Source organism: Xenopus laevis, chromosome 1L (genome assembly GCF_017654675.1).
Source record: "Xenopus laevis strain J_2021 chromosome 1L, Xenopus_laevis_v10.1, whole genome shotgun sequence".
Taxonomy (NCBI): Eukaryota; Metazoa; Chordata; class Amphibia; order Anura; family Pipidae; genus Xenopus; species Xenopus laevis.
Genome location: NC_054371.1, coordinates 36669335 through 36693650, shown reverse-complemented (window position 1 = coordinate 36693650; position 24316 = coordinate 36669335). Strand labels below are relative to the sequence as shown.

General features: G+C 39.1%; 1 protein-coding gene across 1 annotated transcript; it reads right to left on the bottom strand.

The window, feature by feature from the left end:
• Window positions 1–301: 301 nt before the first annotated feature.
• On the bottom strand, window positions 302–22538 carry pgm2l1.L (phosphoglucomutase 2-like 1 L homeolog). Its single transcript, XM_018246313.2, has 14 exons — window positions 22313–22538; window positions 18917–19084; window positions 16125–16231; window positions 14478–14562; window positions 11833–11916; window positions 10986–11179; window positions 9783–9972; window positions 9571–9668; window positions 5325–5505; window positions 5144–5237; window positions 4360–4489; window positions 3090–3279; window positions 2779–2912; window positions 302–1656 (listed from the first exon to the last, which is right to left on the bottom strand). Exons 1-14 carry the CDS (start codon window positions 22385–22387, stop codon window positions 1554–1556), a joined length of 1833 nt encoding a protein of 610 aa, XP_018101802.1. The 5' UTR covers window positions 22388–22538; the 3' UTR covers window positions 302–1553.
• Between the last annotated feature and the right edge of the window lie 1778 nt (window positions 22539–24316).

The following is a 24316-nucleotide window of genomic DNA, read 5'->3' as shown; positions in this document are numbered from 1 at the left end:
TCTAAAAACCAAAGGCTCTGTAAGGCTACACATGTATTGTTACTTTTTATTACTCATCTTTCTATTCAGGCCCTCTCCTATACATATTCCAGTCTCTTATTCAAATCAGCGCATGGTTGCTATGGTAGCTTGGACCCTAGCTACCAGATTGCTGAAACTGCACATTGGAGAGCTGCTGAATAAAAAGCTAAATAACTCAAAAACCACAAATAATAGAAAATGAAAACCGATTGCAATTTTCACACTATCACTCTCTGCATCATAAAAAAAAAAAAAAGTTAACGCAAAGGTGAAAAACCCCTTTAAATTAAAGTTTTTTATTGTAATGGTTTCTAAGATATCTGCATTATTAGATTACCACAGCCCAGTCTGTTGCTGTCCCCTATAAAAGGCCCACGCAATACAATGTTTTCATCATGTTTATATAATCAAAAACAAAATGTTACAATGAGTATGCCACCCACCCACAAAACAATGCATGATTTTGTGTGGGTCTTCAATTATCTAAATTTAAATACAGATTGAGAAAAGTGCACAGTGAATATTTTATTATAAACAAACAGCAAAGTTCCATTATTAAAGGAAGGTAGTTAGGTTTAATGAAATGGTCCTATATTTGAACTGTGTAAATGCATGGTACTTACTACAATTACTTGTTTCAGCATAATGAATTCTAGAACTTAACTGGTCCATTTATTACTCTAGTTAGGCAAATGTGAAGAATAAATAGTGTTGGAAGCTGCAAGTTTGTGCAAATACAAATTAAAAGGAAGAGATACTGAGACTGGAAGCACAAGCTGAATAACCCTATACCAAAATATTTTAGTTAATTAAAAAAAAATCTAAAAACAGATTGTCACAGCACATGGTGATGTGCTGGCAGGATTAAGGTAAGGACACACGGGCAGATTCAGGAAGATTAGTCGCCCCGGCGACAAATCTCCTCTTCTTTGGGGTGACAATCTCCCCGAACTGCCTTTCCCAACATTCCAGCCAGCTATAATGAAAAATCACCAGCGGGATGGCACTCGCGGTGCTTTGTTTTCCAAAGTTGCCCGAAGTCGCAGTTCAGGGGAAGATTGTAGCCCTGAAGAAGAGGTGATTTGTCGCCGGGGCGATTAATCTCCCTGAATCTGCCCGTGTATCCTTACCCTTAGGTATTTTGTAAGTTTTTACTAATAGTGATGCACCAAATCCACTATTCGGGATTCTGCCGAATCTCCAAATCCTCTGTGAAAGATTTTGGCGAATACTGAACCAAAGCCTAATTTGCATATGCAAATTAAGGGCGGGAAAGGAAAAAGTGGAAAGAAATGTTTTTACTTCCTTGTATTGTGACAAAAGGTCTTGTAATTTCCATTCCCGACCCTAATTTCATATGCAAATTAGGATTTGGTTTAGACAGCCTATTGTATACTAGAGGACTCCCGTGCGGGCATTAACTGTGTTGTTTACTAATCTTAAATATGCAGCTGGTACAGATAAAGTAAAAGTAGCAAATGTGGTTACTATTTGGCTTAATATGTAAACTTTTTGGTCCCGTCATATTAGGTTTACTCGGTTTTTCTCTGTAGTTTGTTTTTCTCTGGCTGAAAGAAATGTTCTTCAATGGCATCAGCAAGGTCGTCTAGCTCCTTCTTCAGCACGTCAAAGTCACTAAAAGCAAAATGGAATGGTGTTATTGGAAAAGAAGCCATTTTCCAGACGGGATAGGAGCAAATACCCCTGCTGTCAAATAGTTAAATTAAATTGGGTTGAAAAAAGAAAAAAGTCCATCAAGTTCAACCCCTCTAAATAAAAACCCAGCATCCATACACATACCCCTCCCTACTTTCACATAAATTCTATATACCCATACCTATACTAACTATAGAGTTTTATATCACAATAGCCTTTGATATTATGTCTGTCCAAGAAATCATCCAAGTCATTCTTATAGTCATTAACTGAATCAGCCATCACAACATCACCCGGCAGTGCATTCCACAACCTCACTGTCCTGACTGTGAAGAACCCCCTACGTTGCTTCAAATGAAAGTTCTTTTCTTCTAGTCTAAAGGAGTGGCCTCTGGTACGGTGATCCACTTTATGGGTAAAAAGGTCCCCTGCTATTTGTCTATAATGTCCTCTAATGTACTTGTAAAGTGTAATCATGTCCCCTCGCAAGCGCCTTTTTTCCAGAGAAAACAACCCCAACCTTGACAGTCTCCCCGCATAATTTAAGTCTTCCATCCCTCTAACCAATTTAGTTGCACTTAGTCTCTGCACTCTCTCCAGCTCATTTATATCCCTCTTAAGGACTGGAGTCCAAAACTGCACTGCATACTCCAGATGAGGCCTTACCAGGGACCTATAAAGAGGCATAATTATGTTTTCATCCCTTGAGTTAATGCCCTTTTTTATGCAAGACAGAACTTTATTTGCTTTAGTAGTCACAGAATGACACTGCCCAGAATTAGACAACGTGTTATCTGCAAAGACCCCTAGATCCTTCTCATTTAAGGAAACTCCCAACACACTACCATTTAGTGTATAACTTGCATTTATATTATTTTTGCCAAAGTGCATAACCTTGCATTATCAACATTGAACCTCATTTTCCAGTTTGCTGCCCAGTTTTCCAATTTAGACAAATCACTCTGCAAAGTGACACCCTGCTGATTGGCTCAATTTACCTCTCAGAGCTCTCAGACATGCAGATATTTGGGGAGCGGCAACTGCACCCAAATTAGCACAAAATAAACTTTTTGAATCAAAACAAAAAAATACAGAATTTACCTGTTCCCTGGGGCAGCACACAACTCGGCATAATATTTAATTTTTGGTTCTGTCCCACTAGTTCTCATGGTGGCAACTCCTCCATTAGCGAAAGTAAAAGTTATCATTTGACTGCTCTTACTGGTTGGAAGGATCTGCAGATAAATGTAAAAATAAGCCTCAGCCAGTGCCATACACAACACTGCATTCTAGAATAAACAGCACACAAGGCAGTCGCTGCCAACAGTTATCAAGCCTTGGTCCCACACAGCAATGGCCTCCAAGTCAGTATGACAGCTGGATTTACTACACTGGTATAAATGAATACTTACAGCTTTGTTATCAGGCTGGTTACTGTCATATCCGGTCGTTAAATCCCGCACACTGGAAACCTCAAATTTGCCACAAAGCTTTGGATAAGCCTTTTCTCCATTATAATTTCTCAGATGTTCAAACAGGTCATTAATTGTTTTCTGATCATGGCATATAAAGTATGAATTCCGGCTAATATGGTAGCCGTACCTGTCCAGAAATAAAATGTTTTAATGTTGTGTACTTAGCATTTTGCTTAAACTACATCCGACTAGAACAGCTGCTCTAGAACAACTTATTGTGCATGTGAAACATTTTGCTGCTGCGAGTTTGGATGACTATAAATTGCTGGGAGCTCCCATATTGACTAAGTTACCCTCCTTTATCAACTGGGTTGCTGCTTTATGGCTGCATAGAAACCTTTTTAGCCAAGGCAAGCTATATTGCAGCTCCTTCCTAATGTAGCTTATTTACAGATATAGGTATTAAATTGTACCAGAAATCAGCTCTGACCAGCCTACTACAAATCCGATTAGGAACTACAATAAACAGTGATGGGACAATTTAGCACCTATGTTAGTAAATCACAGCAAAATCTTAAATGGTAAAATACATAGAGAACATAGTCAATGGTTTCACCAGAAATACAAAATATATAATGTATAGGAGCAGAACTGCTTTCCACCACCTCTTTAAAAAACTGATGCGGGGCAAAGTGGACAATATTCTCAGAGGCACATTTTTCAAAGATCGAATTTTGAATTCATGCGAGTTATTTTAAAACTCTTTAAATTCGAATATCATCGAAATTCGATTGGGGGGTTATTTAGCGACTTAAAAACTCGAATCAAATTCAATTCGACTGCACTCGATTTTCTCTGAAAAAAACTTGAATGTCAGGAAAGCTATTAACGTGTCCAAATTGGTCCCTGGACTTCTCCCATTGACTTATACATGAACTCAGCAGGTTTTAGGTGGCATTAGTTGAATATGAGATCTTAAAGGGCCAGAGTATGCTAAATCTCGAAATTTGAATTTGAATCAAGTTTGGATAATTCACAATTAGAATTTGAGAGATTTGACCATAAAAAAAACTCCGCTCTCTAGTGTGCTCTAGGCCTTATAACATTTTATTAATATGTAATTTTTGGAGAGCCAACATATTGCACAGCTCATTTATATTCATGCCTGCTATGTATGGATAAATGTGCCTCTTCTAACACATCTGCAACCATATTAGTGTTCAAGCCAATCAGAAATGAAATGCTCCATATAAAGGACAAAACTTACTTATTAAATATTAAGTTCAGCTGCTGGGTCAGGGTGACATTTTTTGTTGCCAAGTAGCTGGCAAGTTCCGCGGCAATAACTGCAGCACTTACTCCATCCTTGTCCAAAACAAAAGGGCAACACATATACCCTTCATACCAAAAAAGAAGAAAGCATTAATCAGTTTTTATAGAGCAGTTTTACAGAGCAAATGAACAATACAAATTTTTATTTATAAATAAGACAAGCAAGCAGTGACTTGTCATTGCCAAAGAAAGTATCGCAGAATATCCCACAAATACACGGATCCCTGAGAAGACATCCAGTATGTTTTATACGCTACCCCACTGGGGGTTGTCAGCCTCATCTCATAGAACCAGCTAGTTTCTGCATAATTTGTAGATTCTCTGGTTCCAACATTGAACAACTGCCCTGGCAAATGGCTTTTGTCCTGAACTTTCCTTTTGGTCTGTTTTTGCCCAAACACTGACATTGGATTCTATTTATTGCCTGCCAATATGCCCTTCTGTCTTCAGCCAGCCATGACATACGTCTTATTAAAGGAGTTTGGAATATACTCTATATACAGCAATCCCTGAATTCATCTTTTTACTCAGCGCATGGTCTCCAGCCTGTTTTTACCAGCATTTCCAGACAGTGTGTTTCCACCTAAGACAATCTTATACTGTAGCAGACAGTTTTTTCTGACATTTTTCGATGAGCCATTTGCTTTTATATATCTGATGTCACATTTAAGTAAACCATGTTGAACTGCTGCTGGAGAAACCACATAATCATATCTTACCTATGGCTTCTTCAAAGGCAAAGAGCACAGTTTTTCCCTGATCAATCAGTTGCTTTGCTCTATTTCCCATCCATTTAAACCCTGTAAGTGTTTCCTATAATAAAAAAAAAATCTGACATTGGTTATGCAGATCTGCTATTTCTAAACATGCCAGTTTATGACAAATATCATTAAGCTGTACCTCAAAGTGGAATCCTTCCTTTACTGCAATGGCTCTGAGGATTTTGGAGGACACTGTGCTGGCCAACATATAAACATTTTTTACTGCTTCAGAATCTTGATGTTTTTCTTTCCAACAAGTGAAGATCCACCAGCCTAAAAGAGCCCCGAGCTCGTTACCAGAAAAAACTTTCCATTCGCCACTGGATAAAGAAAATGCGAGATTTGGGAGTATGAGAATATGTTATCCACAACACAAGGGATTAGGGACAAGGGAACTTTTAGATTTTATCACGTGCCAAAGATTTACTTGGATATTTAACAGGCTATACAGATCTACAGATTTTAGAGCACATAACCCTAGGGCTAGGGGACTACTGTCCCGGATGATTTGGGGAGTTAAAGGAACAGTAACACCAGAAAATGTCCTAAAGTAATGAAAATATCATATACAGTTGTGCTGCACTGGTAAAACTGCTGTGTTTGCTTCAAAAACACAACTATAGTTTATATAAACAAGCTGCTGTATAGCCATGGGGGCAGCCATTCAAGCTGGAAAAAGGAGAAAAGGCATAGGATACACAGCAGATAACAGATAAGCTCTGTAACATACAATGAGATTCTTCAGTGCTTATCTGTTATCTACTGTGTATCCTGTGCTTGAATGGCTGCCCCCATGGTTACACAGCAGCTTGTTTATATAAACTATAGTTGCGTTTCTGAAGCGAACACACAAGTTTACCAGTGCAGCACAATAGTACATTATATTTCCATTAGGACACTTTCATTTTTTGGTGTTACTGTTCCTTTAAGGGGGCCAGGACTTACTGCACTTACTTGCAGAGCCGGCCACTGCCATCAAAAAGCTACAGATTTCGGAAGGGAGGGCGGGCTGGAGCTCCGATGACTGCATCTTGCTTCCTGTGCTCTGCTTTTCTGCGCCATGAAGTGTAAGTCCCGGTAAAGCCACATGGGGATTGGATGGGTGAAGTTTGAACCTCCCCTCTACTTTAACCAATCTCCATGCAGCTTTATCGGGACTTACATTTCACTGGCAAATCAGAGCACAGGAAACTTAAGATACCGCCTGAGCTCCCTGGCTAAGGTAAGTGCAGTTTTCTTTTTTAACTTGTAGGGGCCCTGGCCAAATATATATTTTTTAATAACTTATAGGGTCCTGCCCTGGACAAATAGTTTTTTTTTTTTTTTTAATAACTTGTAGGGGCCCTAGCCAAATGTGTTTTTTTTTAATAACTTGTAGGGGCCCTGGCCACTAATGCTTTTTTTAATAACTTGTAGGGGCCCTGGCCAAATATTTTTTTTAAAAATAACTTGTAGGGTCCTGCCTTGGCCAAATAGTTTTTTTTTTTTTTTAATAACTTGTAGGGGCCCTGGCCAAATGTGTTTTTTTTTTTTAATAACTTGAAGGGGCCCTGGCCAAATATTTTTAAAAAAAAAATAACTTGTAGGGTCCTGCCCTGGCCAAATAGTTTTTTTTTTTAATAACTTGTAGGGGCCCTGGCCACTAATGCTTTTTCCAATAACTTGTAGGGGCCCTGGCTACTAATGCTTTTTTTTTTTTAAATAACTTGTAGGGGCCCTGGCCATCAATGTTTTTTCTTAAACTTGTAGGGAGTTATTGGCCACCAATATTTTTCTTTAATTTGTAGGAGGCCCTGACCATCAAAACTTGTAGGGGGGCCTTGGGCACCAGAGTTCTTTTTTTAACTTGTAGGGGGGCACTTAATGTTTTAACCTGGCCTTCATACTGATGGGTAAGGGAGGGGTGGTGAGGGGGGCCCAAAAAATTTTGCTGTGTGGGGCCCTGTGATTTCTGATGGCAGCCCTGCCTAGGGACAAAAGTGTGTTAATAAACTACATCTTTCTAAATCCCTAAAAATGACAATCCTGGGATTTTTTGTATTTCAACTGGAAATTGTGAATTGTGCCCAATTAACAATGCAGCACCTCAAAGGAAACCTTTAATACGTTCCTAATAGTCTAATACTATAAAGGCAGCTGCAGCAGTTTGGTTGGTTACTGATTTACACATACACAGAGCTGGGTAACAGACTGCATCTAATTAATGAAGAAAGCCTGACGTTGTTGACCCTTCCAGGCTGGTATGCCAAGTTTTTGGCCAGGCAGAATGCCAATACAGCACATATGAGCAGAAGTTGCGCAGCCTTATATGTACTTATTCTACTCAGGACAACATTCCAAACATCCTGGGCTTCAATGGGTGAAAAAAATGCATAGCTTTCTCCAAAGGTTGTAAAATGTTACTAGGCTTCACAAAATTATATATTAAAATGGATATAAACTATTGCTTTTGAATAATGAAATTGTCATACATTTCCTGGGTCTTTAAAAAAAAAAAAAAATACAACCAGCAAACAACTATTTTTAGAAACGCATCTCAGAAAATGAGCTTGTCTCCAATGTACGGTAGCCTGAATTTTACAGATGAGAAAAGGAGGTGCACTAGGTAATGTTTTGTTATAAAGCATCCAAAGTGAATGTTTTCCATTGCAGCCCTTTAATAATGACAACACATTGGGGCAAATTCACTAAAGTGCGAAGCGGCTAAAGCTAGCGCAAATTTGCCAGCGTGATGTAATTTCGTTACTTTGACAATTTACGAATGGGCGCTGACGGAAATTCGCTAGTGAAGTGGACTTCGCACCCTTACGCCAGGCGAAGTTGCGCTATGGCGAAGGGACGTAACTACGCTAATTCACTAACTTGCGCATTTTACTGAACGTTACCTCTTGCGCCACACTTGCCTTCGCCACCTCAGACCAGGTGAAGTGCAATAGAGTAGATAGGGTTTGCTTCAAAAAACCTACAAGTCCTAAAAAACGCTGGCGTGTTTTCCTTTTTTAAGGGTGATAGGCTGAAAAGGATCCTTCCCCCCTAAATTTCCTAACATATGGCAACTCAACGATACAGTGGGCACATGTGTAAGGTAGAACAACTTTATTTTATTTTTTAAAGGTTTCCTGGGCTTGTGTAGTGTAATGTAGTTGCTGCAGCATATACGTCCTTCATATTTTAACTTTGCGCCATATGCAAATTAGGCAACACTAGCGTAACTTCGCTTTGCCTGACAAAGTAACGGTAGCGCAACTTCGCTACCAGACACCTCCCTGAGCGCAATTTCGGATTTTAGTGAATTTGCGTAGCGCTGTCGAAACTACGCCTGGCGAAGTGCGGCGAAGCTGTCGCAACTTCGTATCTTAGTGAATTTGCCCCATTAAGTGTAGATTAAGCAGAGTTAATAATTACTGAGAAAATGCACATGCTGCACACCATACTGGTTTCTAAGTATCAGCTAAAGCTGGCCATAAATGTAAAGATAAAGATCTTTTTGTTATCGTTAGTGTTACTGGCCAGTGGTGGGGGCGGGAACTAAAGGGGCGGGTCGTGACGCAAATAGGGCGGGCTGAGGGATCATGCTGCAAAAAAGGGGCGGGCCATGTCGCGCGATGCCCAGAAGATGAAGAAAAGGTAAGTTTCCACCGAAGGCCAAGGGCTTTTCTTAAGGATATTACAAATTACCTGCAACTACATTGCCTGTAAATTTGTAATAATGGCCTTGGCAGGTGTTTTACCGCCTAGGCCAGTAAAATACTGGCCAGCTGGCAACCCTAGTTATTGTGAGAGTATGATTATCTCGAAGTGATCATTTAAATATATGATTTGTCCATCAACTAAAAAGACCATTTCAGCCGATATTGCCAGGAAAACTGAGGGTAGCTGTCTGCTTGGCCCTGCAAACATAGATAGATTGCACTGGGACCGATACATTTTTTTTAACCTGGCCAATCAATTTTCTGACAGATGTCGGACGAAAAATCTGAAGCTGTACGATCGTTCGATTCCCACTAACTTCACGATAATTTGACAAATTGGTTGGATTGCACTGAAATCGATCGTTCGACGAAAGATCTTTGCGTCTATGGGGACCTTAACTGGCATATGTATGGGGCCTTTCCAATAGTATAGCTGACAGATAGGTGGTGAAAATTGACCAAATATGAGATACAACCATATCACCAAAATGGCACCACGGAATGCTCTGTTAGGCCCGGGCCATATTATCCTATAGGTCTTTTAAGATTTCAGTGATCCATCAAGTGTAATGAAGAGGAGAAAGGTGAAGGATATGAAGGCAAAGTTTACACTTATTGAAATCAGATTAAGTAAAATTGTACTAACCCTTTGGTGTTATTTTATATATATATATATATTTATTTTCCATTTACCTTTCTTGTTTCTCTGCTACTGCTAACCGATCAGCATCTGGATCATTTGCCAAAATAATTCTAACGCCCTTCTCCTCAGCCAATGCAAAAGATAATTTCTGAAATGTAATGTATGTGATTTTAACTTCCAGCAGCAAAATCTTAATTATTTTCTTTTAAAAGGCATTACTAATCCAAGCATGAGTGTGAGCAGAAAATGCAGCTATACTTACCAAGACACCTTTACCTTCCTCAGGATTGGGATACTTTACGGTGGTAAATTCTGGGTCTGGGTCCTTCTGTTCTTCAACAGGAAGTGGAGGGCTGAAGCCAAATGCTTGAAAGGCAGATTGCACAAATTTATGGCCAACCCCATGCACAGAAGTGTGGACAAACTTTACTTTGGAAGCCTTGTTTATGTCTCTGAAATGAACAACATTTTCTTATTTAGAGTGAAGAGGTGTTTGCAGATGATTTTTTTGTTTAAATCTCCCCTGTAACAACAGAATGCCTCAGGCCTTAATAACTATTACCATCATCTGTTAGTATATCGTTCTATAACTCCATGTAATGTTACTCTATATCAGGGATGGCCAACCTTTTGAACCCATGAGCAACATTTAGAAGTAAAAGGAGTTGGGGAGCAACACTAGCATGAAAAATGTTCCTAAGGTGCCAAATAAGTGCTGTGATTGACCATTTGGGAGCCCCTATGTGGATTGTCAACCTACATTTATGCTCTTTTTAGCAGTGCACCTGGTTTTTATGCAACCAAAACTTGCCTCCAAGCCTGGAATTCAAAAATAAGCACCTGCCGTATGGCCGAACGATCCGATTACGATGCGCAATGGGCTCTGACGGGATCGATCAGGTCAAAATCAAACCTGACCGATAGACCAAACGACTATCTCCGCCGGACGAAAGCTGACAGCACTCTCCACACACGATCCTAAAATCGATAGGATCTGTGTGTCTATGGCCAGCTTAACCTTTTACTCTAGTAGGATTCCTCGGATTCATTATTTAGAAGGTTTGTGGTAAATGACTGGGCCTCCTTGTTCTAAGGTGTTGGTGCCTATAACGGTTTACTAAATCCCAACGCGGAGTACAGCAAAACTGACAGGAAACTACTGTAGCTTTATAACCAAAGTAATTTGCACCCTTGTGGGGCTGTACAATTAAATACATATACCTACAGCAACAGATGAATCAATAAGGCTATTGAAAGACTATTAAGTACCTGACTGCATCAGCATTGACTTATCAAAAAGAAAGCCGATGACAATTCATTAAGTGTATGTTGGGGGAAGGTGGGGGCATCAACTATCCTGGTGATGAACGGGTACACATTTCTACAATAGAATTCAGCCATATTCCGCACATACCTGCCCCATCATGTAGCAAGCCTAGTCTTCTGTGCTGCTCTTTGTTCTTACCTGTGGAAACAGTGCTTTTGGATATCTTCGAAGTAATCTTTATTAATAGACTGGTACGGATCCTGAAGAAGGGAACTATCGTCAAGTAAAGTGTCATCCCAAGCTGTGGGCCATGGTTCCAGGTTCTTCTCAATGGACTGAGCAATCCCGCTGTCATGTGGAGGAATGATCTGAGCTCCATTTTCCCAATAAACCTGCATAATAATAATTGCAAAATGTTTTAGGATGTATATTTATTATTGCTTATATTCGTAAAAGATCTTAATTTAAAAGTAACGTTTACGAATAACAGAAAAGTGCAAAAACATATAACGAAAAAATATTTTGGCAAAGGATTTTAATTACTATGCAAAAATAAAATGACCCATTTAACACTGGCTAACTAAATCAGTTAAGATACTTCTATTTACAATTTAAATAGTACAAATCACTGGTTTATGCTATAAATGCAGCCAAGGTGCTTATGTAAATTTATTTCATGAACACCGAACCCCTGCAAAATCGGCTTTAGAAGCGTCATGCATTAAAGGGATTTTAAAATACAGCACCTCTTAAAACAGTTGAATGTCTGTTTTACTAACCTTAACCAAAGTGGCAAAGCTATATCATTTATCGTGTTCATAACTGATTAGTATAATGTCCATTTACATGTGTGTTATGTCACGTGAATACTTCATGCTACATATAAGCAAACTATCTGCCATGGTTTTATAAGACTATAATTGTTATGTAAATTGGTCAGTTTTACTGGCTATATTTATACACACTTCCTGCTGCATTGTTGTTTACAGTGTTAATGCAATTTTATTGCAATTCTGCTTACATATAAAAATAAAGAGAGATATACCTTGTAGCCATTATCCTGCTTTGGATTGTGCGATGCAGTGACCATGATTCCAGCACACAGGTTAAGGTGGGTAACAGCATAGGGCTAGAAAACAATGAAAAACACAAAAGAGAATAATGAGTATTGTCACAAATATGCAGAAATGTAGTTTTCTGGGCACTTGGAGAACTTTAAAGCACGTGAGGTAAAGTAATAAAGGTTTGTCCAGGTTAATAATCTATATGAGCCGGTTAGATGCCAAGTTTCAAAGGGTGACCAGTAATGGTACCCCAGTCACATATTCTTCGTAAACAGCACCTGAACATAATTTATCTACAACTATTGAAGAGTATAAAAAATGGGCGTGGCCAGGAGGCAGCCCACAGTGAAGGTGCAATCTGGACTGTAACGATCTTTGCACCTTTCACTAAGTCACCCTTATGGTGTATTACATTACAGGTGCATGGTTGGTATAGCAAAAACACCATGCCTTCAGCATATGCATATTTTTTTCTGGAGAGCACAAAAGTGAGATAAAAAAGTGTCAAATTTGCCACCAAATTCACAAACCTCTATCTCCACTTTTGTTACTTTGTCTTTTAAACAGACAGTTTACAGATTTTGTCTTTTGTGCAACATTTTGTAGACATGTTTTCTGAATTTGTTTTTAGCCCTTACAACACCAGTCAGCCATCAAATTGGATTTTTTTGGGGAGGGGGTTTATTTTACCTAGGAAAATTATACATACTTTGTTTCAGGATAACTGGACTTTCTAAATCTGCCTATATGTTTGTGTAATTCCAATTCTGTAACAAGATATAAGGGTCTAAATACAAGAAATTCTATTTTGCATAATATAGGGATTTGTATCAGAAATAGGTTTTATTATCTTAGGTCAAGTGTCTGCTGCTAAAACAAAAAAAAATGGCTGGGAGGCTTTATTTTTCCTTTAGATAATATATTCACTCAAATTGTTAATATTGCCTCATTCATTAAGCTAAAACTAGTAAAATAATTCAAGTGTGAGTTAAATACTTTATACATATAAAATTGTATAAAATACACTTTTTTGTTTAATCAGTTTTTTTTTTTACTTGTTTTGTTAATGAGGCTTTTACACCTATAGGGTTAGACAGAAACTTGTGCCCTGAGTATAAAATGCGAATCCCTTTTAATATTTAAATGCTTTCCCAATGGGGCACCTACAAGAGTGTGAAATGAAGACTGGGTGAACCAAAGAGCAAATTATCTTAGAATTGATGTGACACGTGGGGAAAGAGTTACAGAGCTTTATTCCTTTTTAAAATGTTGGGAGAAAATGTTGTTTAAAATGTTGTTATTTCGTTTAAAAGACAAATTCATAAAAGTGTCTGTAAACTGTTTTTCTTTCACTAAAATATGAAAAGTGACTGTTGAGTCGGAATTTAGGCGAATTTCGAATTCATGCGAGTTTTTATAAACTCCCCTAAACTCCCATAAATTCGAAATTCGTCCAATCGAAATTTATTAGTAAAATCAAAATTTTAAATCTCGGATGGATTTAATCGACCCGAAAACTTGAATCGAATCTGATTTTGAAAAACTTGATTCAAAATTTTCTCTGAAAAAAAATTTGAATGTCAGGAAGGCTGCAAACAATCCAAATTGATCCCTGAACCCCTCCTGTTGACTTAAAACAGCAATTCGACAGGTTTAAGGTGGTGAATAGTCCAAGTAGAGTTCTTAAAGGGGTGGTTCACATTCAAACAACTAGTTGTTTTCAGATAGATCACCAGAAATAACTTATAACTTTTTCCAAAGACTTTCTATTTTCTATGTGTGACCGGTTTTCTAATATTGAAATGTAAACTGTCATTTTTCAGCTTCTGAAGCAGCTCTGGGAGGGGGGGTCGCCGACCGTGTAAACTGTTCTAAATTGATACATTTAGTTGATACATTTCTTATCTTTGTCCCTGCTGAGCAGAATCTCTGGGTTTCATTACAGGCAGCTGTGAGAAATGATACAGTAGTTGCTAATACTCCAGAGATGCTGCTGAGAAATGTATCAACTAAATGTTGCAAAATTGTAACAGTTCAGAGTCTGCGCCTGAATTACTGAGCTGCCAGATTCAAACACCAGAGACTTAGATTTTGGAAAAAAAGTAAAACATAAATAATGGAAAGTAATTGAAAAAAGTCTTTTTTTCTGTGAAACAATCTAAAAACAACTGAATTGAAAAAAAGTGTTTGGAAGGTGAACAGCCCTTTAAAGGGCCAGAGTATAATAAATCTCGAAAATCAAATTTTTTTAAAAACTCGAATCGAATTTGAATAACTCCCTAGTCAAATTTGACGGTTTTGACCATAGAAAAAAATTTGAAAATTTGAATTTTCAATTCGACCCTTGATAAATCTGCCCCCAAGTATTATTAATCAGCCCCTGAGTGTAGATTTTACACTCAAATAAATAGAAAGAAAAGAAATGTAAAAAAGTCTGCACAGGTTGAAAAGGAAAGCAGCAGTGTAAAAAGTTGTACCTCACACAAATCAAAACCAGTGGATACAATCCTTTGGAATAAAAGCACTTTAAGAAAGATGCATGTATGAAGATGTGTCAGTGAAGAGAAATGCTTATAGCAACATTGTGTAAATAAATAACAAATGAATTCCATATTTTCATTCTCACCACAAATGGAGTTGGTGTTATGTCACTGAACATGTAGACTTTAATCCCTTGGCTCACAAAAGTTGTAGCAGCAAGTCTTGCAAACCTACAGAAATAACACAATAATGCATATTTGTATAGTTAACATTTAAAGGAAAAGTTACATTTTTATCATGTTTCATTAAAATATTTACAACACATGCCTTAATTCCTAGCCAAATTGTCACATTTTTCCATTCCTCATAGCAACACAAGAGGGTTGGGTTTTGGAGATTAAAAGAAATATTTTGAATAGATAAGCCACATGCAATTACTACTAAACAGAGATTATTTCTCAAATGATCTTACAAAGCTGAGCTAGTTATGTCCAAACACATCTGTGTAACTGCCTCAAAAATGAAGGGTGAAAAACATGAAGTAAGTGAAACTGGTAACTGCTCTGTGTGTATTTATTATTTTCAAGATTTTCCAGTAAAGATAAGTAGGCTGTTACTCTCCAGAAGAAGAAATTAAAGGGGAACAATTTGTAAAAATGAAAATTTAATATAAGTTTCCTCCTACTGACATAAGAAACTTTCTAAATAGATAATCAAGTTTATCTTCACTATTCCTCTCTCATCATCTGTTTCTCTTCATTCTGTTTTCAGGCAGCATTTACGTGTCAGATAATCATTGACAGTTAGATCCAATATATCTTATGGGGGGGCTTCCTTTCCTAGCAGATGTATTAGAGCTCTCTCAAATAAATGATTCCATTACAAACAAAATAACTGCCTTTTGCAAAAATCATCCTGCATGTAGAGAGATATATGGTGATTTTAATAGAGTGAGCTCTAATACATCTTCTAGGCAAAAGGAGCCCCCTATTAGATATATTGGCTCTAACTGTCAATAAATACCCCCATGTCCATGAGGACAGAATGAAGAAAAATGAAGACAAACAGATGCCGAGAGAGGGATAGTGAACATAAACGTATTATATTTATATAATACACAAAAGCCTGTATCTTGTAAATTATATCCTTATAAACGGTGAGTTCTGATGTCATCAGTTATAATTGGTGGGTTCTGATGTCATTACTGTCACATGACACACTGAAACTTGTGTTTTATAATAAATAAAGTAACCCCAGTTGCAAAATATGAGCCTGTATAAAAAAATATGGTCATGAAACTCCTTGGTAACTTATAATATCCTTATATTTTACAATTGGGGGTACTTTATTCACTCTATATATATATATTTAATTGATTGTATATAGAAGTTTAGAGCTACTTATTTCAGTATGATGAAGCTAATGTTAAATTTTCATTTTCGTGATAGATCTCCTTTAATGTTACCAGCTGATACAGGAATTATTTCTGAAGCCAGAGAGATGAGTAGCTGCTGTGTGTATTTGCCCAGAAACTGGCTTCATTGTTTCTTGTCAAGGCATAATTCAATAAAGGCCAATTTCTAACCAACTACATGTGATGGCTATTAATCTTACTGTGTGACACTGGCCTCAGCATAGGTTTAAGGCAGATCAAAACTGTACTCTACAATGAACCAGACATCTTACCACTGATCATCATCATTATAATAAACTAAGGAAAAGTTAAATAAAGAACAGACAGTTATGTACAAGCTAATACTGTTACCTTTCCAAAAGGTAAAGGATAAAATACCTCTTACTGCTGCCTCCACTTGCAGGGTGAGCACGGGCATCGTAACCAATCACTACTCCTCTTTCTTTCAAATCACTGATATTCTTCTCGAGGTATCTACAGAATCCCTAAAAAATTGTCGAGGAATGATAAATATTATTTAATACATGGTATAAAACCTGTTCTCTAGAGTAGACTAACACACCATCCTCCTTTCTATTTTAAAGAAATGCTTGGCTAAAAACCGGATCCCATGAAGGGCCTATGCAAAGCCACTGGCAAAATACCATGCCCATGGCACTAAGCTGTCATCGCTCAAAAGGAGGCATTCCATCCTGTCCAATCAATAGTGTGATCTCAGATTTAAAGGGATTCTGTCATGATTTTTATGGTGTAGTTTTTATTTCTAAATTACACTGTTTACACTGCATATATTTCAATCTACAATATAAAATTTCATTCCTGAACCAGCAAGTGTATCTTTTTTTAGTTATAATATTGGTGTGTAGGAGCCATCTCAGGTTATTTTGCCTGGTCATGTGCTTTCAGAAAGATACAGCACTTTAGGATGGAATTGCTTTCTGACAGGCTGTTGTTTCTCCTACTCAATGTAACTGAATGTGTCGCAGTGGGACCTGGATTTTTACTATTGAGTGTTGTTCTTAGGTCTACCAGGCAGCTGTTATCTTGTGTTAGGGAGTTGCTATCTGGTTACCTTCCCATTGTTCTGTTGTTAGGCTGCTGGGGGGAAAGGGAGAGGGGTGATATCATCAACTTGCAGTACAGCAGTAAAAAGAGTGACTGACGTTTATCAGAGCACAAGTCACATGACTGGGGCAGCCAGGAAACTGACAATATGTCTAGCCCCATGTCAGATTTCAAAATTAAATATAAAAAAAATCTGTGCTTTCGAGAAACGGATTTCAGTGCATAATTCTGCTGGAGCAGAGCTATTAACTAAGGTGTTTTGGAAAAAAACATGTTTTCCCATGACATTATCCTTTAAATAGTTTTGGGAGCAAGTTCTAAAAATAACCAGGTCTTCTGCAATATGTTCCTAATAGCAAACAACACTCTTTGTTTTGCAATGCACGGGTCAAAGTTTTTTCAGTCCGCCACCTTATACCGCACTAACCTAAGATGGACCTGGTCTAGTAGTTTATATACCAGTGCCCGTCCAATATATGACATCACCGGAGGGAGCTGGGCGAGAGTGACTACATAAGTAAGCAAGAGGCAGGGTGAGACTAAATTTACAGTGAATACAGCCCACCACCTGCTTCTGGGGCCCAAACCTGCCTGGTCCCTGGGTGTCGGCAGGACCCGCACATCTCTCTTGTGTTGTATAGAGACTGCATATTATTTCTGAGAGTTTGCCTGAAGACTAACTTGAATATTATTGATTCCACACAAAGATGGAGTGCTCTACCTCATGCGATGAATCCTTTCGGATCAGGTGCTTAAGCAGTATTTGATCCAACCTGCCACGGGTCAGAAAATCAATTGCAGAAGTCCAATATACTGCAGCACACGGAATTGAATAATATTCAAAAGTGTATTTTATTGGCTCAAATGTGAGCAGACGTGGTAACACGAAAACACATACTGTTCTGTGTTAAATAGAGTAAATTGTGGGTGGGGAAACAGTGGGGGTGTTGGGCAGGAACAACAGTGTCCATTAGTGATCAGTAATTGTGTTGCAAGTGTCCTGAATGTGTTCCAATCCTTTCAATTTAGGAGTGTGCTGCAGTATTTTGGACTTCTGTAACTCGAATATTAAAGCTGGAAGTCAGCAACATACCGGATTCCTTGTAGAACGGGTGCAATTTCCACTGTGTTCACTTCCACAGGTCACAAAACATCTGAATCCTGGACAGCACTCTAAAGCAACTCTTTCATATGGTTAAAATGCCTGAATCATAGGATATTTGCCTTGGAGTGATGTCGAGGATTGTGAAGACTAGGAACAAACAGCCCACAGTTGCCACATTTCTATTTCTATAACCAGTCAACACTTAACTTCCCCAATAAATAGTGAACTGCCACAGCAACCACATTCCGTATATAGCAGCGGTTTGTTTATCCAATACATGACATTCTTGTAGATGTATTTAGAATACAATTAGGATGTCATACAACGTAGTCTGCGTTGTCCTTGGGCAGAAGTTAAGATCGTAAAAAATCCTGAAGATCTTCTTTTTTTAATTATAGGAAAGAAAAAAAAAAGTTTGTCTCTACAATGAATTCTTTTAAACCATATTGTCAGCACAAAACTTCTGTTTTCCACTCTTAGGGGCAAATTTATCAAGGGTCGAATTGAATAATTTAAATTTCGTTTTTTAATGGCCAAAACTGTCAAATTCGACTAGGGAAATGTTCAAATGCGATTGGAGTTTTTTTAAAAAATTTGAATTTGATTTTCGAGATTTATCACACTCTGGCCCTCGAATTTGACTATTCGCCACCTAAAACCAGGGGTGACAGGGTGATTGACCCAAAGCCATTTTTCAGTATTCTGTGCTTCTTTAAAACTCTCCTTACAAAAGCTATTAGAAAGTACAATATTTCCACGGTCAGGTTACGAACTGTAAATAGAAAGGTCTGAAGATAAGAAAATGGCAAGGGCTCCGCTGGAGGTGGACTTTTTAGGAAGATCATAGGAGAGCAAAGTTCAGATCCTTAGCATTGTCAGTGTGAAAAGGCTTTTCTGATAAATTATGGGAAATATCAGGGAAAAGCATGGTTTAAAGGCAGAGATAAAGCACTGTGTATGCAATGAATGCCATTCACAGAGTAAACACTGATAGACATACCTGTGTTGTTTGGATAATGGTCAGGTCATTCATCTGAGAAATCCCAGGGCCCATTGCTGCCCGTAGGCCTGCTGTACCAAACTCCATTCTGGAACCAAAACATGCCTGCAGTTCTTCTTTCTTCCCATCAGCCACCATCTGCTTGACTAATGCCAATGTTTTTGGATTCTTTAAGAGAAAAAATACAAGATATATTATAGTCCAGCGTTTCTTAGACTGTGAGCTCCAATGGCTAATTTCCCTGCTCCAATACATAACAAAGTAGCTGACAAAGTGGCAAAATACTGGATTCAAATTGGCTTTTAACACTTCACCCTTTGGCAGAGGGGGGCGAAAAGACACAAACGTCTATGGGGATGTGGCCTGTAATAGAGTGGGACGATTATGGCCAGGTGGTGAAAGGGCCCACTGCTGATAGGGCCCAGGTATCTGGTTAACTACTAAATTGGACCCCTTTGGTGGAGTTGTCTGCTAAATTAGTAGAATGGGGGCCCATTTTGTGCTGCAAAAGCTGGCAAACAGGCTCCATTACTTTCACTATTAGGCAAAAATTACCGTATATACTCGAGTATAAGCCGAGTTTTTCAGCCCCCAAAATATGCTGAAAAACTCTACCTCAGCTTATACTCGGGTCAAGTGCAAAAACAGTCGCCGGCGTCCAAGAATAGTCGCCAAGAATGGTCGCCGTCATCCAAAAACGAGCACCTCCAATGGGAGCAGAGACCCTCAATTTTTTGATTGAAACTTACCAGAAGCTGCTGCATTTCTCACCCTAGGCTTATACTTGAGTCAATAAGCTTTCCCAGTTTTTGGAGGTAAAATTAGGTACCTCGGCTTATACTCGGGATGGCTTATACTCGAGTATATACGGTATATGTTATCCGGAAACCTGTTATCCACAAAGCTAGGCCATCTCCCATAAATTTGAACAGATTAGAGGCACACCCTCAACAACCCCTCCGGATTGCAGCCTGGTGCTCAGTAATGGAGGATTCAGCAACCTTCTAATAATCCAAAAGAACAAAGATACTGGCACACAAGGCTTAGCTTGCAGGGAAACATTTACTTTAATTATTTGTGTGGAAGCACTTCCGCAAAAATAATTAAAGCAAGGGTTTCCCTGCAAACCAAGCCTTCTTTGCTGGCATCTCCCATACATAAATACCATTATATCCAAATAATCTATATTTTTAAAAATGATTTCCTTTTTCTCTGTAATAATAAAACAGCACCTTGTACTTCATCACAACTAAGATATAATTAAACCTTGTTGGAAGCAAAAACAGCCTGTTGGGTTTATTTAATGTTTACATGATTTTGAGTAGACTTGAGGTATGAAGATCCAAATTACCGAAAGATCTGTTATCTGGAAAACCCCAAGTCCAGACCATTCTGGATAACAGCTCCCATACCTGTACATGCTGATGTGATGAAAGCACCGCATGACAGTCTCTAGTATTGGAATGTAGATGGTTGACCTTTGCTGGCCACCTCCAGTACAAAGACTCATTGCTGATGTGGCTACTAAACAGTAAAGTGATTGTGTACATATCTGGGGGTATTAATAGTGGCTCATGGAACCTTCCTGGTGCTTCCTAATGGTCAACGGTGAGTAGCAAAAGGGTCTTCAAGAAGATCAAAACATCCCATGTGACATTGTCCAAAATAATTCAGAGGAGACAGAGAGAAATCATTTTCCTTACTGTAAAAACAGGAAGCTTGCAGTTTATTGCTAATAACTTTAGTAATAGGAAAGGAAATGTATGCAATGCTGGTATATGTTGCTACATATAATCTATTATACATGGCTGGGCTCTCTCCTATGCTGCATGCAATCAAGACCCTACATTTAACTTCCCCATAACTAACACTTATAATTGTCCCACCAACATAACATCATTTGTTTCAAATTATTTAGAATGAATTAGTGGTTATAAAACTAACATCTTGCACAGGACCTATCCTCTGATCCAGGGCCTGACCGCATTAGATACTTGTATAAATGGCAGGTAGCAGGAGCTGCAGCTGGGGTGTATACTGGCAGCATGACTGGAAAAGTTCCGATTAGAATGAATCATTAATTATAACAAAGACACGGACACTATTTTACTTAGAACTGGTTTTCTCATACTATTAATAACTGATAAGCTATTAAAGGTGCTGTTCACCTTTAAATTAACTTTTAGTACATGTAGAGAGTGATTGGTTTTCATTATTTATTATTTGTGGCTTTTGAGTTCTTTCGCTTTTCATTCAGCAGCTCTCCAGTTGCATATTCAGCAATCTGGTTGCTAGGGACCTGTCAGAATTACCCTAGCAACCATGCATTGATTTATTTGAATAAGAGACTGGGATATAAAGAGGAGAGGGCCTGAATAGAAAGAGGAGTAATAAAAATTAAAAAAAATAATAACATTATAGCCGTAGTCTTACAGAGCATTTGTTTTCAGATGGGGTCAGTGTAGGGTTGCCACCTTTGCTGATGGCTAAACCTGAACACGGGGGGGGGGAGCTAATATTGGGGGTTGGGCAGTGATGTAGGAACAGGCATGATGACATCAGAGGTGGGCACAAAACAAGGGCGAGGTTATTGCATCACTTAGATGCAACTGGCTGGATTTCTATTACTGTAAAGTGTTGATGCCCAGTTCAAAACCACACAGATGGCAATCCTATCTCTAGCTATATTCTGCTAGATATATTAGCCCAATCCTTTAATTACCGGTATGAGATCTATTATACAGAAATCAGTAATCCAGAAAGCTCTGACATACAGCCATGATTGATTTGCTGATTATTTTGTATCTGTAATAATAAGAAAAGAACTGTATTTGATAGTAACTAAGCCGTGTTGAGGGGAGTATCTTAGTATTTAAATGCTTTTCATGTATTGGCCAGATTATTGTTCAGGTTTCAGAAGGCTGAAAACCGGACAGAAATTTCAGGCCCGAACAGGCTTTACAAAAACCGAGCTGATCGGGTCAAAACCAAACAGGTGTCAACCCTATGTCAGCGACCCCCATTAACTGCATTCCACAAGTGGGTATGACTTAGCAAGCAATTGTTTCCATGATTAGTGACAATTTATCATCTATATAACAAACAGCAGATTTGCCCCTGGGCAGTAACAATTGACAACCAATCATATTCTTTCTTCCAGTGACCTACCTGCATCTGTTTAAACAAAAGAAGCCACTGATTGGTTGCTATGGGGTTGCTATGGGGTAGTAGCAAATTTGCTGAACGCTGGAAAATGATCTCTGTGGTGTAATAACATATATATGTGTCATAGTGAGACGTGCAAAGGACAGAGCCGAGCTGCCATAGGCTCATTTAATGCTCTTGGATTGAATGAATGGGGCGGGGGGAAGAAGGGCAGAGCTCGGTGCCTCTCACCTTGTCCCATTTGATCCAGTCGGTGACAGCCTTGTCCAGCCGTGCGTCCCCAACAGCGGGTGTCTGTCCTGCCATGTCCCTTGTAGTCTGTCTCTCTCTGTGCGTGACACACCCCCTGTCTCTCTCTCTGGCTACACTCGTCACTCAGTGTTTCCCAGCAGCACCGCTGAGTAGGCGGCACCGTGACGTGTAATGACATCCGGCCACGAAAAGAGTCACGTGTCACACTGCTCGAGTTCTAACTTGTCGCACAGATGCGGCAATTCCGCGTTTGGATGCTGTCGCCGAATAGGCTCTCTAGTTAGAGAGCTGATAAATGTCAGCGCTCTGAATTTGCCCCTCCCCATTGCACCGCCAGCGCAGAGAAAGCTTTTCGCGGAGCTTCCGGCATTATAGGTTACCTCTGGGGAAGGAAGATACAATTACAAGGGCGCATTATATTTTAAGAGAAACTGCTCAGAAACCCGTTTCTCAAAAGAGCAAACACTTTTTTTTTTATATCTAATTTTGAATTCTGACATGGGGCTAGACATATTGTCAGTTTCCCAGCTGCCCCCATTCATGTGACTTGTGCTCTGTTAAACTTTAGTCACTCTTTACTGCTGTACTCAGTGTCTGACTGGCCCACAGGGATGCCAGGAAAACTCCCGGTGGGCCCAGATTCCTGCTTCTAAACATTTGGTCTGTTTCATGGCCATTTCCTATGAGAACAAAGAGATGAAATAGATGGAATAATAGATTATATCATGTAAAGAAAAGAGACTAGGAGAAAATAGGCTGAGTGAGGAGAGGAATTATAATAGTACTGAGAGTGGGCCCCTGATCTAAGGTATTTTGGTGGGCCCCTGGTGTTCCAGTCCGACACTGGCTGTACTGCAAGTTGAAGTGATATCACTCTCTCGCTCCCCCCAGCAGCCTAACAAAAGATCAATGGGAAGGCATACCTCCCAACTGTCCCATTTTGAGCGGGACAGTACCGCTTTTGACAGCTCAACCCGCAGTCCCGGATATGTACTGATATGTCCCGAGTTTCTCTTTCATCTGCTGCACTGAACAGCCAGAAAAAAGATACAAAGTTTCTAACTTAATTGGCTCTTGGCAGAGAGCCCAGAATACAAACTTAACATACTTTTGTAATGATTTTAGATAAGATAAGAACTTACACAACATAAAGGGCAATTCACCTTCATTACCAAAACTGTAATGACACATAAAAACCACAGCAATGTGTTCAAACTTTCATAACCTGCCAGTGGCGGAACTACCGGGGGAGCAGGGGGTGCGAGCGGGCCAGGCCCCCACCCCCTCAGTGCCCCCCGGCAGCTCACGCGCCACTGACAAATGCGGCCGTACGGAGGGGGCGGGGCCCGGCTGCGCGTCACACACCAGGGCCCGCCCCCCTCTAGTGACGCTACTGTAACCTGCCAAACTTTATAAAATGGAAATGGTAATTAGGGGGTGTGGTCACAAAAATTTACGTGGTCAAAAAACTTTTCGCCGCGCTACTGTCCAACTTTCTGTATGGGAAGGTAACAATAGAGCAGCTCCCTAACCCAAGATAACAGCTCCTCGGTAGATCTAAGAACAGCATTCAATAATAAAATCCAGGTCCCACTGCGACACATTCAGTTACATTGAGTAGGAGAAACAACAGCCTGCCAGAAAGTAGTTCCATCCTAAAGTGCTGGCTCTTTCTGAAAGCACATGACCAGGCAAAATGACCTGAGATGCACCTATACACCAATATTACAACTAAAAAAAATACACTTGCTGGTTCAGGAATGACATTTTATATTGTAGAGTGAATTATTTGCAGTGTAAACAGTGTAATTTAATAATAAAAAATACATCATAAAAATCATAACATAACCCCTTTAAAGGAAAGTCCTAACTCATCACTCCCCTTTTACTATTGGCCCATCCAGTTTTAATATTGAGCCAGACCAGAACTGAAAAAATACTGGATGCATTTGGTTCCATTCTGATCTATGTTTATTCTTTTGA

What these genes read in the sequence shown, in the direction of transcription:
- pgm2l1.L (XM_018246313.2), bottom strand. Translation starts at nt 22,387, where the DNA reads ATGGCAGGACAGACACCCGCTGTTGGGGACGCACGGCTGGACAAGGCT. An exon ending in CCATTATCCAAACAACACAG is followed by an intron (nt 16,232 to 18,916) that starts GTATGTCTATCA and finishes ACAATTTTTTAG; the next exon opens with GGATTCTGTAGATACCTCGA. An exon ending in AGTGGAGGCAGCAGTAAGAG is followed by an intron (nt 14,563 to 16,124) that starts GTATTTTATCCT and finishes TTATTTCTGTAG; the next exon opens with GTTTGCAAGACTTGCTGCTA.